Genomic DNA, 18113 nt, shown 5'->3' with positions numbered 1-18113 from the left:
GGCCTCCATTTTACAACATGGAATGATGATACGTAGGTGGTCCACTCCTGATTAGAGGCCTGCATGTGGCAGACAGTTGGCAGTCCTGAGTGGGTCATCACTCCTCACAGCATGTGGGCCAGATTTTGCAATCAGGGAACTGATTTTCTCTTGTCCTAGCAGCAGAGGACTAAACATCAGTATCTGTCAGTGATTGTACCTGGATTGAAAATTCCATCTCCTCCTTCCTCCCAACCAGTTAGCTCCATCATCTTCCTCAGCACAGCATCCTCCATCAGGGTAAAGACTGGAGCCATCTCATATGTGTATCTGATGGAAACCACGTACATATCGATGCTCAGATAAAATGCATCATTGAGGAATTGCACATTTCTAACTCTTTTTTCACAATCAAATCGTAAAGAATATGAATCAAATATTTATTCAAATAAAGAGTTAAGACAAAGCTCACAAATTTTTTCAAAGGTGCTTGAAAACATTCCAAAATTAGCATTTGTAACATTTATACAATGGTTTAAGCAAACACAGCATATCAAGCTGGAATGTTGCTTTAATTTCTCATTTTAAATGAAAAAAAGAAAAAAAAGTTCACAAGGCACCATCCTGACACAAATATGGAATGACTGCAGTTCTCACAGAGGGCATTTTTATTGCTGAAAGTAAACTAATGCAACATCGTCACCTCCGCAAGTCCATCTGATTTGCCACAAACTGAAAATATTATTGTATAGTGAGGTTATTCAGATGAAAATCACAATTTTAAGGAGTAATGCACTTTCTTAGAGCACAAAGTTACGTAATACTACAACCATGATAACACCATGACGTCACATCCTGTAGGATTTCTGACATTTAGCTGTTACAATATGTAGAGTAACTCACAGACTGGGTTTGAGGGCTTCAGCAATGAAGCTAGCCACCATGGAGTAGGGCTCCATTCCAGCATACAGCTGGTTGAAGAAACGAGGATGGCCTATAAATAGCAGAAAACACAATTAGCACGGTAACACTGTGGGATTACTAACTGTGTATGTGTGTGTGTGTTCTGATGTATGTTTTTTGCAGCCATGAGTGGCAGTTACACAGCACAAATCTACTCCAGCTTCTTAGTATAACAGCAAGAAAAAGTGGAACCGTAAATCTAACTCAAAAAGTGCCAGCAACACAGCACTGTTTCTCTGAAGTTTGCTACCATGAGCTTCCCTCCTCCCTCCTCCCTCCTCCCTCCTCTTAACCCCGCCCTCCTCTCATTCTCCAATCAGCATCTGCCAACTGTTCTTCCAGCACACAGTCTCCACCCACTGCCACTCCCCCTGCTTTGTCTGTCAGCCAATCAGTTGTCAGCTTGCTCATTCTGCCACTCACCTGTTGCTTTTTCAGTCTTTTGTGGTTTTTATCTTGATTTTAACCAGTGGCTGCTTCCCTGTTTCGAGCTTTTGCCCGATGCCTCGCTCTTCTGCTTTGTTCAGCGAAGTCACTGGTTTTGTCTTAATCCTGCCTCGGCTCTGTGATTCTACTTATGGATCTCCTCTAATTTGCTACTCTAACACTAGTCACCATGAGCTACCGGTCATACCAGTGGGCTGTACTTCAAAGCAAGATTAGTGGGGTGGTGAGGTATGTTAAACTTGAAGTCAGAGTTTTCAGTGTCATGAAGCTAGCTCTCTTCTAACCTGGCTAGAGCACCATGGTAACTTATGCTGCATTACTAACCTGGTCTGGAGAAGGTAATCTTCTGAGATTTGCATTTAAATGGACTGTAGGAAGTGTCTGCCTTCAATCAGATCACTCCCTGATGATTCTCTGAGTGAATCTTATCTGAGGCAGTATGTTGTATCTGTAAACTGTGATGCAGTTACAGCTTTGAGCTACAGTTATGTTTGGTCCTGATTTGCTGCCAAATCCATTTACACTGCTGGTATTGCTGCTAATAAAACACAGATTAGAAAATGATCACAGCATTCATCACAGCAATGATTCAGTCAATAACATTTCACTTTGATTTGATGCACGTCAGTACAATAGGTTGGAATAAATGGAGTTTTAAGTTCACCAGCTCCAAGGTCCAGCTGTTGTGCAGAAAATAAAAGTGGCTGCATCGATCAATAAAACAAATACGTTAATGCATGATGAGAGTTTTCTACCAGAATTCCTTTCTGACATACATTTTTATATTTGTTGTAGCGCTCCATTAAAACAGCCTGTGGACTAATGTACTAGGTGGAACACCATCTGATCGTTTTTTGTAAAAGAAGAGTCTCAGAACCAGTTAAATGACCTCTTTATGTGAATACACAAAGACTGAGTTAAGAAAGAAAGCTGATTACTGCCTTTTGATCACCTGTTATCTCTGTCTGAGGTTTTAGTTTTTATTGAGCAAACTTGTGCAAGGAAAGATTGACTATGTCAAACTTGTTTCATAATAGAGCCCTCAACTGACTTTTAATTTGTAAAGTTGACATTTCTTCACTTGAAAGAGCCTTGTGCCCGGCAAGCTGTTCCTAGTCAACAACCACAAGACTCAAAATGGCTACAAAAACTCGCAAATCAACTATGAAGGATTGAGAACAACTAAAAACAGATGCACATCAAAGACAAACAAACCAACACCCATAGAGATGCAAGAAACATAAAACTACCACTAAGATTCCTGAAGTGACTACAAAAAGATGCACAACTTTTAGAAAAAAAAATGCAACAAGAATAAATCAGAGATGTGAAATGATCCTAATTAGAACAAATCTAGCATGAAAACACATCAAGCAATTACAAAGAGACACCAGAAAGTAAAAGGACTCATAGTGGCTACATAAATATGCAAAATAGTCTGCAAAGAGACTCAGAGCAACCTTCCAAAAGATGCACCCTGGACCCACTGTCTCATAAGCCACCCATGGTTTAGGTCAGGGTGAACTATTAAGTATTTAATGCATAAATGGCTGTCAGAGTTCATCGAAAGCATCTCCACACTACTTCAAGAATGCCAGAACAGCTGAGTAAGCTGCTTTGTAAAAACTGTGTCTGTATTTTGATCTCAGTTCATTAAAGTTAGAAGACTTACTGGTCTTGACGCTGTATCTGATGGCATCTCTGCAGCGCTGCAGGATCTTGGAGTCAGACTCTCCTCCATCTCTCAGCTCAAGGTCCAGCAGCTCCTTCAGCTGATCGGGGGAGCGCCACTCACAAACCTATCCGACAAAAAGGTCAAAGACAGCTAGAAAAGACAGCTGTAGAATTTAATGACATGGTTACAAAGAAGAGTAAATAAGTACGATCCTACCTTTTCTTTTACGTCTGTCGCTTTTTTCACTATGTCTTCTATAATGATGGCCATGGACTGGTGAATGAATTCTTCTGCTGCAAGTCCGTCCAGAGTGGGACCATTCAGGGGAACATCATCAATCACAACCGGAGAACATTTCTCTGAAAGTCCAGGGTCTGCTACAGGACTCTGGCCTTCACTGGGAGTCTCTTCTGAATAGACAAATCAAATCATTTGAGTTTGGACATCAGTGGTTTTTCAAAAAAACAGCTGTATGTTCCATGAAAAGCTGAGTGGAGGTGGATCATGTTCAGAATTACTCCAACAAAAGCCTTCTTTGTAAGATGTAATACAATACAATACAGGCCTGCAGGCAGGCAGAAGGCTAACAGCTTTTTTCCTAAGGTCTTCTGTTCCAAATAAACCATGTGGTTTCCTGGTGACTTGGCCATTAATTCTTCTCCTGGTATTTTCTACTTTTTCACACTTGTATAGTTCCTCATTCAACTTACTGAGAACTTGTTTTTATTATCTGCAAGACAACTGATTTGAGACACCTGGAAAGTAGTGATGTTATGAAAAACAGTTTAATATTTACAATATTGTTTAGAATGAATCATTTATTTATTAAAAATAATTAAAACCTAATAAAGAAAAAAGTCTTATGTTCTTACCTTTGACTTGTCTCTCCATGCTTGATGCCTCTGTCTGTGCTGATCACTGTGTGCGCTCACTGAGTGACTTCTGTATTTGTAGCTGCATGTGATGTGATGTTGCCTAACTTCCAGTAACTTTCCATGTCAACAGTGAGGCAGGCTTGTGGGGAGTAAGAAAAATTCCACTAACAAGTCCATAAAACTACTGGCTTGCCTTTGCTTGGACAAAACATAGAATGTTTGAGGTTTCGAGCCAGCTGTTTTACATCAGTGTGTGACTATTTTTTTTTTCTATTTATTTTCTTTTTGGCCAAATCAGGAGAAGGAGCAAGAGAAGGGAGGAGGGGAAGAGAACCTACTACTACCCGGCTTCAGGTTTCATTCTGGCACCTCAATGTCTGCTCTGTAGATTTTGGGCTAGGGCTACATATGGAAATGTTTACTGTTGCATGTTAAATTATTCAACCCACTGGCATTTTTGAAATTCTGGCAAAATGAGCCATATTACAACTGCAGGCAACTAAATCATATAAGAGGTGATCACGTCATCTATTGAAATGCAATACGAAAGCAAAAATCAAGATTTTATTCAGAATCTAGTCAGAATTTCAACTTTTTTGCAAGAAGCAGGCTGCAAAATGATTCACCCCCCTATGAGGCAGTATCTTCGGCACCCTTTTGCTGAAAATCAAGATGCAAAATGGGACATTCTGGCACAATTTGGAGCACATTTTGTTGTATTTGTAGCCATTTCCAAAAACTAAATTAAATAAATTTTTCATGTTTCTTTTCTAAAAATTAGTGATAGGGAGAAAATATGACAAATATAAACCCACTTGTCCTTGCGATCAAAACATGTCAACTAGTCCAGTCTATTATATTCTGGTCAGATTTCCACAAGCCATTCCAAAATGCCACATCAGTTCTTATTACATGACCTGCTGTAGATGGGAGGTATCGTCTCTAACAAGCTTCTGGAGGCGCTCCTTGGAAATTGTAGCTCATTCCTCGTGGGCAATGGACTCCAGCTCAGCAATGTTCTTAGGTCTACAGTATTCATTATATCATAGGGGTTGAATAATTTTGCATGCAACTGTAACTAGCAATCAATCAAGCTTTATACATTTTGAACTAATATAAATCCCTTTTCCCCCCGAATCTCACTTTTTTAAATTCCGTAGTTCTACATTACAATCTGGTTCCAGTTATGTAACAATGGTGAAGAACAGTAAACGTCAAGGTGTGTGAGGTGGAGGGACTTCATGTTGCTGTGAGTCTGTGGCTGTGATTGAAGGAATGTGTGTCTGAGAGCAGCAAACACTGCTGATCATCATTCTTCTGTTTCTCAAGGCTTTGTCAATTTGTAAAAGTAATGCATCAGCCATTTTTTTACATTAATGTTCCTCACAACTACATTCAGACATTAGCACAGCAGTGAAGAAAAGAGCTACAGCACATGTGGAATATTTGTCATGAACATAAGATTGCATTAATAAATAAAACACTTAACCAAATGTTGTAACTATTGTTATGGTTTAGGTGCAGCTAAGAGTGACTCTGTGTGAGACCGATCACCTCTCTGGAGCAGAGAAAAGTGCACGGTGTAACTTTTTGTTACATCCTGATCAATCCTGTCTCCCTGTCTAGGATAAATTAGAATTTTAAGTGATCAATGAGAAACAGGTTTTGTGTTCTGGCATGCAAACTCTGCCTTTGACACTCTCTGTGATGTTTTTTAGAGCAATATTTTATTTATTTATTTATTTTTATTCAGCCAGATAAAACTCATTGAGATCAGGATCTTTTTCACAAGGGTGACCTGGCCAAGAGGTCAGCAGCACGCATCATAAAATCAGTTACAAAAAGGTGACAGTAGAATTTAAAACAGACAAAAAAGTGTTTTACAATAAAAAGTGGGAGTTGTAACACAGACAACAAACAACAATTTAAGATTTAAAAGCACCAGCATTTTTCAATGGTCTCATGTTGTCTGTCCCTCAGGATAAAACTGAAGGCTCCAAACGGAATAAATTCAGTTTCAGTTCAGACTGGGGCAGCAAAGCTGAAAGCTCTTTTTCCAAGTTCAGTCCTTCCATGAGGAACAGATAAAACAAGAGTAGCGCAGGAACGTAAGGCATAGCAGCTGTTTGTTCTTGCTGTTGTTTCCTCCATCTATGGAGAGAGGGACGGTGAAGGAGGCAAATAGACTAAACAACTTCTTCAATCGGTTTGACCGGCCCGTGGTCCCCGTGCCCTCTCTGCGGCTTCTGCCCCTGGTGCTCTCCTCCCCCTCCCCTCATCTTAATGCCTCCCATGTGTCTGCGGCCATGATCTCCTCGCCCCTCCTGCCCCTCCCACACACTTCCCTCTTCCCCTCCCCCCTCCCCTCCTCTCAGCTTCCTCCCTGTATAACATCAGACCAGGTCAGGAGAGAACTGATGAAGCAGCGGGCCCAGACAAGGTGCCCTCTCGGTTGCTGACGACCTGCGCTGCTGAACTGAGTGAGCCTCTCCAATATGTCTTCAACCTTAGCCTCCAGCTAGGGAAAGTGCCCACCTTATGGAAAACATCCTGTATCATCCCGGTTCCAAAAAAGAATCGGCCTGGTGATCTGAATGACTATAGACCGGTGGCACTCACATCACAGCTGATGAAGACATTGGAGTGGCTCTTTCTCAACCTTCTCAGGCCCCAGGTGCAGCAGGCTCATGACCCTCTACAGTTTGCATACCAGGCAGAGGTTGGTGTGGAGGATGCCATCCTTTGTCTTCTGCATCGTACCTAGTTCCACCTGAATAAGGGAAATGGCTCTGTGAGGATCCTTTTTCTCAAGCGCCTTTAATACCATCCAACCCCTTATCCTCCAGGATAAACTGTTGAGTATGCAGGTGGACCCCTGCTTGGTATCCTGGATCACCAACTACCTTACTGACAGACCACAGTATGTCAGGTTGTGCGACGCTACATCTGACATCGTGGTCAGCAAAACTGGAGCACCACAGGGGACAGTGCTGGCCCCCCATCTCTTCACCCTATATACCTCAGACTTTTGTTACAGCTCAGAGCTGTGTCATATCCAGAAGTTTGCTGATGACACAGCCATTATGGGTTGTATTAGGGATGATAGAGAGGATGAGTATAGGAGTCTGGTAAATGACTTTGTTGCCTGGAGTGAAAGAAATCATCTCCAGCTCAACACCTCAAAGACTAAAGAGCTGGTTATGGACTTTAGGAAGTCCAGACCGCGTCCACGCCCAGTATCGATCAGGGATGATGAGGTCGAGATCGTAGGCAGCTACAAGTACCTCGGTGTGTGGCTGGACAAAGAGCTGGACTGGGCATGCAATACAGACTACCTGTACAAGAGGGGCCAGAGTACTTCCTGAGGAGGCTGTGATCATTTAACGTCTGCAGGAAACTCTTGTGGATGTTTTACCACACTGTGGTTGCTAGCATTTTGTTTTATGCTGTGGTGGTCTGGGGGGGCAGTACATCAAAGAAGAACATAAATAGGTTGGAGAAGCTGATCAGGCGAGCTGGCTCTGTTGTTGGCATGAAGCTGGATTCCCTGGTGACAGTGGCAGAGAGGAGAAGTTTGAACAAACTACTTGTCATCATGGATGATGCTAGTCACCCTCTGCATACGGTCATCAAGGCGCAGAGAAGCCTGATCAGTGACAGGCTGCTCCTCCCCAGTTGCAGGACCAACCGTTTTAAGGACTCCTTTATCCCCCGAGCCATCAAACTGTACAACTCTGCACTCAGTGGGATAGGTGATGGGGGATGTTGACACTGTTGGTATAGTGCATTATAATGCCCAGCAGGATATGTGGAATGGCAAGGGAGAGTTGCAATAACACATACCGTTAATTTTTAATTCGTACTTTTCAATTTTGTTTTTCTATTTATATACTGACTTTTGATTGTACTTATCTTTGCACTAAATTTTAATCTATTTTGGGTGTTCCTTTCTTTTCTGTATTTTATCTTGTACTGTTTTGTGCTATGCTGTTACTGGAACCACAATTTCCCTGAGGAACTTTCCAAAGGGATTAATAAAGTTAATTCTATCTATCTATCTATCTATCTACCTATCTATCTATCTATCTATCTATCTTTGTAATAAAGTGCACAAATAGGGAGGAATTAAGTCGAAAAGAGCCTTATAAATTATTGACCATGAAATGTGAACAATCCCCTGCCAAAATCGTTTTACACAACACTTAGTGTATCACCTGGGTGTGCGGTTCCAGTATTGTGACATAATGCAGTTTAGGACTTGTGCTATGCTGAAGTTGACAGGGAAATGTTACTGACCGGACATAGGTCTGTTGTAAGTTTTACAGAAAAGTTGCATTGCTGCCAGGTCAATGGAAGGGAATGGACATTTAACAGATGTTTCTGTGTGCAGGCAAGGGTTTATACAGGTTATACTGTGAAGGTGCTCATGCAGGTTTACCGTTATGACCCCACAATGAGTAATATACTGTACACATAATCATGTAATTTATACTATAAATGCACTTTTTAGTGTTCTGACACCAGCGGGACAATGGTCAAGAACACTAAGAAGAAGAACAAATCCATTGTTTAAAATCCACATCCAATAGTTTCAAGAACCATTAAAGCTATGAAGTGAATAATTCAGCAGCGCAACAGACTGATGCTAATTCAGCTAAAACAGGTTTTCTTTAAGAATAAAGTTTATACAGTGCCTATCATAAGTATTCACCCCCTTTGATGGTTTACCCTTTTATTGCTTTCATAAATCAATCATGGTCAATCAAATTTGGCTCTCTTAACACAAAAATTTATTGGAAAAAACTCTTTACTGTCAAAGTGAAAACAGATTTCTATAAAGTAATGTTAATGAAAGAAAATTATATAAATGAAAATAATTGTTTGCATAATTATTCACCCCCTTTTTAATTTAATGGTCTAATTTAATAGAGGTCCATCAAATTGTTGCCAATAGTCTCACAATTAGTGAAATGAAGATCACCTGAGTGGTGTGGGTGTGTTTCAAGTGACTGAGTTGTAAAACACCTGTCTGAAGAGTCCAGAGAGTGGTTGATCAGTATTCCTGGCTACCATTACACCATGAAGACAGAAGAACACTCTAAGCAACTCAGGGAAAGGGTTATTGAGAAGTACAATTCAGGGGATGGTTACAAAAAAATTTCCAAGGCACTGAACATCCCCCAGAGTTCAGTGAAATCAATTATCAAGAAATGGAAGGAATATGGCACTTGTGTGAATCTGCCTAGATCAGGCCGCCCTCGTAAACTGAGTGACCATGCAAGTAGGAGACTAGTGAGAGAAGCCACCAAGATCCCTACAACTACTCTGAAGGAGTTACAAGCTTCAGCTGCTGAGATGGGAGAGACTGTGCATGTAGCAACTGCTGCCCGGGTTCTTCACCGATCAAAGCTTTATGGGAGAGTGGCAACGAGAAAGCCACTGTTGAAGAAAAGTCATATTAGATCTCGACTAGAGTTTGCCAAAAAGCATGTGGAAGACTCCATGGTCAAGTGGAAGAAGATTCTTTGGTCTGATGAGACCAAAATTGAGCTTTTTGGCCATCAGACAAGACGACATGTTTGGCGGAAACCAAACACTGCACATCACCAAAAACACACCATCCCCACTGTGAAGCATGGTGGTGGCAGCATCATGCTGTGGGGATGTTTCTCAGCAACTGGACCTGGAAAGCTTGTAAAGATAGAGGGCAGAATGAATGCTGCAAAATACACTGAAATCCTGGGGGACAATCTTTTTCAGTCTGCAAGAGAAATACAGTGGGAAAAATAAGTATTGAACACGTCAACTTTTTTCTCATCACATTTATTTCCAAAGATGCAATTCAAACCAAATTTCTACCAGACATTGGTATTAACTCAAATAATACCACGTAAACTGACAGAGCGGGGTCAGCGGATACTAAGGCGCATAGTGCCAAAAGGTCATCAACTTTCTGCACAGTCAATTGCTACAGACCTTCAAACTTCATGTGGCCTTCAGATTAGCTCAAGAACTGTGCTTCAGCAGAGAGCTTCATGGAATGGGTTTCCATGGACGAGCAGCTGCATCCAAGTCATACATCACCAAGTACAATGCAAAGCGTGGGATGTAGTGGTGTAAAGCACGCTGCCACTGGACTCTAGAGCAGTGGAGACGCCTTCTCTGGAGTGACCAATCACGCTTCTTCATCTGGAAATCTGATGGACCAGTCTGGGTTTGGTGGTTGCCAGGTAGGTCGACCACCTACCAATAAGCCCAAGGGGGGACAAGGGGTACGTTTCTGAGGGACAATGTGGGACACCACTCGGCGCGACAGTGACTTCACTTTGCAGCCAGACTCACTAATAGTAGTGAAGCCATTTCTATCACATACCTCTTTAAATGGTATATTAATAACATATTTTTCCCATAAACATTTGTAATTGCTAATGTATGGTCATGAATAGGCAACCATTGTTAATAAACCTTTAGCTTTCAATGTGTATTTTTTCTAAATAAAGATTCATAATATTCTTTTAAAAAATCAATTAAATTGACAGATGCACTTTCACTGAATATATATTCAAAGTGAATACACTTACATACATACATTTTTCTTGAACTGGTATTTTTTGTTTGAGCATGCAGCATTGAGGAGGGCCTTTTCTTTCACTACATAAGTGTAGAAGTCCTTGCAGCTCAATGAGAAGTTGCTCTTCACCTGGATTTCAGACTTGATCAGGTTCACCGAACATCTGTTTCTTGTGTCCGTCCAGCATCCTGTCATCAGTGAAAAGACCCTTTCCACTGAAGCATTGGTGATGGGAACACTTAGGATGAATGAAGCAACTGCTGTTAGGTTTGGTGTGTGTGTGTGTGTTTGAGTAAGGTGGCCCACTTCTCCACAACTGGAGCTCCTGACTGCAAGATGGCCTGTTGCCGTGGCAGAATGACACAGAACTCATCATACAGCGCATCCATGTCCAACTTCTTGGTCAGCTGCAGGTCCTCAACAGATTCACAGAGATGGGAGAAGTTAAATGGGCTCTTCTGTAGTGCCAGGTTAGCCGCTTTCTTTTGGTAGTTCGAGTCTGAGAAGTCATAGCGCTGCTCCAGGTAGGTGAGAGAGGACTGATAGAAGTTGGATATGTCTTCTCTGATTACAGCTGCCTGTCTGTCTGGAAACTGCTGCAGGAGTACAGTTGTCTGGGCCCCAAAGAAACTCACTACGTCATTGCTGTAGCTTGATTTTCAGAGAGGACATCATCTCATAGACCTCACAGACAGTCCTATTTTCTTGCTCCAGCACAAGCACAGCATACTTTTCACAGAAAAATTTTCAGCGCATTGCTGAGGAAGGACAGGCAGTGACGGCCCGTGACCAAAATTACCGAGGAAGACAGTGTGAACAACAAATTAGATTCGGTATTTTAACTGTTATTTTCATGTAAACAAATCAGACTACTGTTACAGTACCTTTATTCTACTGACTTCTCATTCATTTCAGTGAAAAAAAAAAGAGGTTAAGTGCTCCAGGGGTTGTTCAGGGAGCCGGTAGACCGGTCAAATAGGAGACATGGCCAGCAGAAAAGCCGGTTAAGCTTGGTACTTCCCATTAGCCACTCGTTTCTGGCATAGTTAGCTTCACAAAAAGAGCGAGCTTTTCCATTAGCTCGACACTTAGTTAGATTGAGCTTTGGAGTTGGCCTACCATCCCTTTTAACTTGTAGTTGAACTTCAAAAGAAGTTTTGTGAAGTCATTTTTTACAAGAAACTCAAGGTCCCTGTCACCATCCATTCTCTGGCTAGCTTGATGGCTATACTTGCTGTGTGGGCTTGCTGGTGCCTGGCGGGACAGCTGCATTAGTGTGGGTATTGTTCATCACAGTTTGTGATTGGTTGGAAGCCAGATTTGATCTGGCCTCCCTTATGTTTTTTTTAAATGATGCATCGACCATTAAGCGATGAGCCTTGCTTCAATATGATTGGCTAATACGGACTTTTTTTTTCTCTAAGGGAGGCAAGGCGAAGCTGGCCTCTGAACAGACAGACAGCACAGAGGGCATGAGAGACGTAGTGTAATGCACAAAAAGAGCTTGACAAGAGGGGCGCTGTTTTGCTCCTCACAAAGCAGAAATGCCTGATGTAGTGTTTTGACAACAAGGAATGACAAAAATATAAAACATAAAATAGATAGTGGTGAAGATTATATTTTTTCTTTCTTGCATATTTTTGGGGAAGCCAGACTTCCCTTGGCCTCCGTGAAAAACCGCCACTGTTCATATCTATGATGACAATGGCCACCTCTGCTCTGACCCCACCCACTCAGAGCGACAGTTTCATGTCCAGTTGTTCTTTTGGCTGCCTGGGGGCTCGCTCACTCTGGGACTGTGACCATGTTGATTTTGCGGGACAAAGCTTCAAATTGCAGGACGCGTGAATTGAGCCTAAAACGCTGTACGTGCACGCGCTACGCAGGACGGGTGGTCACCCTATTGCCAGGAGAACCATACTTGTGGGACTGCATTGTGCCAAGTGTAAAGTTTGGTGGAGGGGGGATTATGGTGTGGGCTTGTCTTTCAGGAGCTGGGCTTGGCCCCTTAGTTCCAGTGAAAGGAACTCTGAATGCTTCAGCATACCAAGACATTTTGGACAATTCCATGCTCCCAACTTTGTGGCAACAGTTTGGAGCTGGCCCCTTCCTCTTCCAACATGACTGTGCACAAAGCAGGGTCCATAAAGACATGGATGACAGAGTCTGGTGTGAATGAACTTGACTGGCCTGCAAAGAGTTCTGACCTCAACCCAACAGAACATTTTTGGGATGAATTACAGTGGAGACTGAGAGCCAGGCCTTCTGGTCCAACATCAGTGTGTGACCTCACAAATGCGCTTCTGGAAGAAGGGTGAAAAATTCCCATAAACACACTCCTAAACCTTGTGGACTGCCTTCCCAGAAGAGTTGAAGCTGTTATAGCTGCAAAGGGTGGACCGACATCATACTGAACCCGATGGATTAGGAATGGAATGTCACTTCAAATCAAATCTTTCTTGCCATCAGCAGTCAGGTTATTCAATTCAAAATTAAACAGATAAGAACCCTGACAACTGAATTTTCCTTCAGGGAAGAATAAAGGGATTAGATTCTGGTCTATTCTTACGTTCATACGCGAGTCAAGGCAGGTGAGTGAATACTTTTGGCAATATAGTGTACATTTTGCTCGAAGAAAAAATAATTGTTCCTTTGCGATTATTTGTCACAAAGGCCTGCATCTCACTCTTTTACTGACTTCTAGGGAACGACATAATGCATGTACAGACTGAAAAAGAATCCCTCGAGTATTGTTAAAGGTGAAACAGTCAGCGCTGTGAATTAGAATGGACAGCCATGAAAGGACTGTAGCAACCAGTGCAGAAACACACGTCAGCTGCCTTTACATACATTACACGAAGACAAGGCTATTTTCCTTAAACACAGTTTATTCAAAATAAACTCAGTATGTATGCTTTTTATTAATGCATGTGCAACCACTCGCTAATCCAGTGACAGTGAACAACCCACATGCACCACACAGACGTACACGTCACTGACTTGACTTTAAAAGAAGGGATCAGAAAATATTCTAGTCTTGGCTGTTTTTACACTGTATTTCAGGGATTTAACGTGAACACATGTATTGTCTCTAGTTTTAAAAATCCACTAACACAGACAAACAACAAGAAAAGCACTCGGAGAGCCCAGTAACCACCAAGGCTGTTCATTCCCCCATATGGCATTGTCTGAAATGCAGCATTTTTTGTAGAAATGTAGCATTTGTTTATTTGTTATTGATGATCAGAAATCACAACAACATAGAATGTGTCCATTTAGTATAGATGTACCCACAAACACAATGACCTTGCTTGCATGTGTATATTATGTACGGATACCAAATCACATGACCAAAATATGTAGCTGGCGGTGGGAACTGATGGGACTCAGAAACATCCCCACAATTTAATCAGTTGTTCCTTAGATCATTGCTGACAGATAAGTCCTCAGGGGTGGATTTGTAGTAGGATCACAATCATGTGATCATCAGCAGGCAGCTGACGTAGCATTCACTTGTTGTCATGGTTACAGTGACTCCGTACCGCTATCTCACAATGATACAGAAATCTTTAACAAATCCGTGCATCCAGACTATAAACTGTATCACTGCCAAAATCTAATCACTTGGTCCTTGTGCCATTTCTTACCTTCCCTGAAAATTTCATCTGAATCTGTTAGTCTGTTTTTGAGTAATGTTGTACACAGACAGATTCACAGCAGGACAAAGGTACGCCGATCGTCACATAACTCTGCTGTGTTTCATGGCAGAGCAATAAAACACTCAGTCACACAAACATATGACACATAGGCTGAAAAAGATATTTGGTTTGTTATCCCTTTTGCACCTTTGCAGTTATTTTAGGTCTATTTGTAGTTCTTTCATGTATTTTTGTGGTCTTGTGGCAACAATTGCATGGCTCAGTGGGTAGAGTGGCCGTCTTGTAACTGGAAGGTTGCCGGTTCGATCCTCGGCCCGTTGAGCTCATGTCGAGGTGTCCCTGAGCAAGACACCGAACCCCAAATTGCTCCTGGTGGGTCGTGGTTAGCACCTTGCGTGGCAGCTTCCGCCATCAGTGTGTGAATGGGTAAATGTGATGTATCATGTAAAGCGCTTTGGATGAAAGCGCTATATAAATACAACCTGTCATACAAAGTGGATGTGTAATGTACCTGCGCATTACAAGGGGTTTTACGGTAACACATTGGAGAGTAAAACAGGGAGATCTCATACACTCTCGCGAGTACATGTCTGTATGTTTTACTCCATGTTACCCGAAATGTTCATTAAAGCATAGCTCCGGCTAAAGAGTTAGAAGCCTCCTGAACAATCATTATACACAACCATTTAACAATATGAAGTTGTTTTTTGCCTCGTGATTATTTTTCCCTCTTGTTGTTGTTTGCATCTTCCTGTATTCATTTTTCCCTCTGTAAGATGATTTTGAAGTTGTTCAGTGCATTTTGTAGTTACTTTTTTATCACTCTCTAGTTGTTCTGTCTCTCTTTGTGCTTGTTTTGCCTCTTTTTGTAGCTTTGCACCTCATTTTTATGTCCCGTTGTAATGTCATCTTGCTATATTCAATTTGGCTGAAACTGTAATTGTGTGGTTGTCTGTTGTGTCTGCATTTTTATGCCGTTGTTTTATGTCTCTTTGTGATTACTTTGCCTCTTTGTGTTGTTTAATAATAATAATAATAATGGATTTGATTTATATAGCGCTTTTCTAGGCACCCAAAGCACTTCACAATGGATCCATTATTCATTCACTCACACATTCTCACTCTGGTGGTGGTAAGCTACATTTGTAGCCACAGCTGCTCTGGGGCAGACTGACGGAAGCGTGGCTGCCAATCCGCACCTACGGCCCCTCTGATCACCACCAACGTTCACACCCATTCATACACCAGTGTGACAGCAGAACTAGAGGCAAGGGGGGTAAAGTGTCTTGCCCAAGGACACAACAGCACATGACTAGGCATGTGCAGGAATTGAACCGCCGACCACCTGAGCCACAGCCGCCCCATGTTTGCATCTCTGTATTCATTTTCGGCTTTCTGAGGTTGTTTTGTGTCACTTTACAGTTGTTTAATGTTTTTTGTAGTCACTTTGCATCACTCTGTAGTTGTTTTGTATCTCTTTGTGCTTGTTTTGCCCTTTGTTGTAGCTTTGCATCTCATTTTCAGTCTTTTTGTAGTGTAATCTCTCTATAGTCAATTTGGGTGTGTTTACAGTCAATGTGAGAATTTCTGTAGTCAATTTGCATCTTTCTATAGTTTTTTTTTGTCTTTTTGTACACTATATTGTCAAAAGTATTTGCTCACCTGCCTTGACTCGCATATGAGCACAAGTGACATCCCATTCATAAGCCCATTAGGAGTGTGTTTATGGGAATTTTTGACAATTCTTCCAGAAGTGCATTTGTGAGGTCACACACTGATGTTGGACCAGAAGGCCTGGCTCTGAGTCTCCACTCTAATTCGTCCCAAAAATGTTCTATTGGGTTGAGGTCAGAACTCTGTGCAGGCCAGTCAAGTTCATTCACACCAGACTCTGTCATCCATGTCTTTATGGACCCTGCTTTGTGCACAGTCATGTTGGAAGAGGAAGTATGGTTCTCCTGGCAACCACCCAACCCAGACTGGTCCATCAGATTGCCAGATGGACAAGCACAATTGGTCACTCCAGAGAAGGCGTCTCCACTGCTCTAGAGTCCAGTGGCGGCATGCTTTACACCACTACATCCCATGCTTTGCATTGCACTTGGTGATGTACGGCTTGGATGCAGCTGCTCGGCCATGGAAACCCATTCCATGAAGCTCTCTGCTGAAGCACAGTTCTTGAGCTAATCTGAAGGCCACATGAAGTTTGCAGGTCTGTAGCTATTGATTCTGCAGAAAGTTGATGACCTCTTGGCACTATGTACCTCAGCATCCGCTGAACCCGCTCTGTCAGTTTACGTGGCCGACCACTTGGTGGCTGAGTTTCTGTCGTTCCCACACACTTCCACTTTCTTATAATACAACTGACAGTTGACTGTGGAATATTTAGGAGCTGTTATGGCGGGTGCATGAGGCTCAGAAGCAGGAAATGAGAGTGCAGAACACGAGTAGAATGAAAAGCTTCTTTATTACAACACATAATACAAACACAGAAGAACTACAAACGGAAACGGAAAGTAAACTCAGGAATTCTAGTGGTGGGGAGAACTAATGGCAACTCAGAAAATAAACAATTAACCCAGTAGTGGTATGACCAAGGCAGGAAAACAACTAAACAGGGAGAACTAACCTTAACAAAACCTGCCTTGAGTAATACTGACGATAGCACAAAACTAAATCCTAAAACCTAACTAGATAGACAAGCTACCACTAAGGTCCTCATAGAAAACATCACAAAAATACTTCTGGTGTCACTAGGGCTGGAAAACCGTACTGACATAAAGGCGGGGCAGCGTACATTCAGGGGAGAGCCGGCTTCACTTCAACAAGGGAATTGGAAATCCTTTCATTCCAGAGCCCGGATGACTCCACGAAGGAATTTGGCGTCCAGATGGTTTTCCTGGGAGGAAGCAGTGAGGAAATGTCACGACTGGATCTGTTGCACAGGTGGCATCCTATCACAGTTCCACGCTGGAATTCACTGAGCTTCTGAGAGCGACCCATTCTTTCACAAATGTTTGTAAAAGCAGTCTGCATGCCCAGGTGCTTGATTTTATACACCTGTGTCCATGGAAGAGATTGGAACACCTGATTCTGATTATTTGGATGGGTGAGCAAATACTTTTGGCAATATAGTGTAGTTGTTTTCATCTCTGTGTAGCTGGTTTATGTCTTAGTGTGCAATAAATCTGCTTCAGTGGCATTTTCCAGGTTAAAATAAATAGAAACAATTAAAATTGAGTTGCCCAAGAATTGATCCTTGTGGAATCTTATGATACAGTTTCTGTTAAAAAAACAAAACAAAGAGTTTTACTTTAAATTTCATTTACTTAATCAGAAAATGAAATTGTTTGCTTTCATCAGATTAACAATCACCAAAAAAATCTATCTTAAGAAAGATCTGCTTGTTTGTTTTTCACATAAAATGTTTAAACAGTACAATATTTAATGTGTGAAGAGCCCAGGGGCAAAATAAACATCTTTATTGTGAAATAAGCAACTTTGGCAGACCACTTTCATGTAGAAGTTGACTGAGAAAAAAGGTTTACAGGAATTGTAAATAAGAAGAAAACCACTGAAGCACAGGGTCTGGTAGACCGACCTTTCACATGGAATATCTTGTTTAACTTTGTCAAAACATAGTTAATCATTGATATAGATAAAGTAATAAATTGATGTAGAAGTGGGAGAACTAAAAACCAAACTGATCTGTCCATGTGCTCTGTCCTCTTACATTTCCTAAAGTAAGAAAAAAAGAGAACAACATCATGAAAACCAGACAGAACAATGAATAATGTACAAAAGACCTAAAAAAAAGTATGGCATAAACACAAGCATTTAGATTTAATTTGCAAGTTAATTTCCTGAGAAACCTTTGAACAATGGCTAGTCTGGCACATTGCAGGGACACTGCTGTCAGGGTTAAGCCTCTTCCATGATTCTTC

General features: G+C 41.7%; 1 protein-coding gene across 2 annotated transcripts in view; it reads right to left on the bottom strand.

Moving 5' to 3' along the window:
• LOC110967372 (acidic amino acid decarboxylase GADL1-like) overlaps positions 1-18113 on the bottom strand; it is a 60692-nt gene that overhangs the window by 12915 nt on the left and 29664 nt on the right. Inside the window, exons 1-5 of one of the 2 annotated variants that reach the window (XM_051956426.1) lie at positions 3937-4121; positions 3281-3474; positions 3062-3188; positions 883-973; positions 200-309 (exon numbers count right to left, since the gene is read on the bottom strand). The exons of the other annotated variant lie outside the window; for it this stretch is intronic. Of the exons in view, the coding sequence (XP_051812386.1) occupies positions 200-309; positions 883-973; positions 3062-3188; positions 3281-3474; positions 3937-3955 (541 nt within the window). The 5' untranslated portion in view covers positions 3956-4121. Of the gene's footprint in view, positions 1-199; positions 310-882; positions 974-3061; positions 3189-3280; positions 3475-3936; positions 4122-18113 lie in introns of those variants that run through there. 2 annotated transcript variants of the gene reach the window in all.

This window comes from Acanthochromis polyacanthus, chromosome 12 (assembly GCF_021347895.1).
Source record: "Acanthochromis polyacanthus isolate Apoly-LR-REF ecotype Palm Island chromosome 12, KAUST_Apoly_ChrSc, whole genome shotgun sequence".
NCBI lineage: Eukaryota > Metazoa > Chordata > Actinopteri > Pomacentridae > Acanthochromis > Acanthochromis polyacanthus.
Note: the sequence above shows the minus strand (reverse complement) of the source record. Positions and strands in the feature narration are given on the sequence as shown.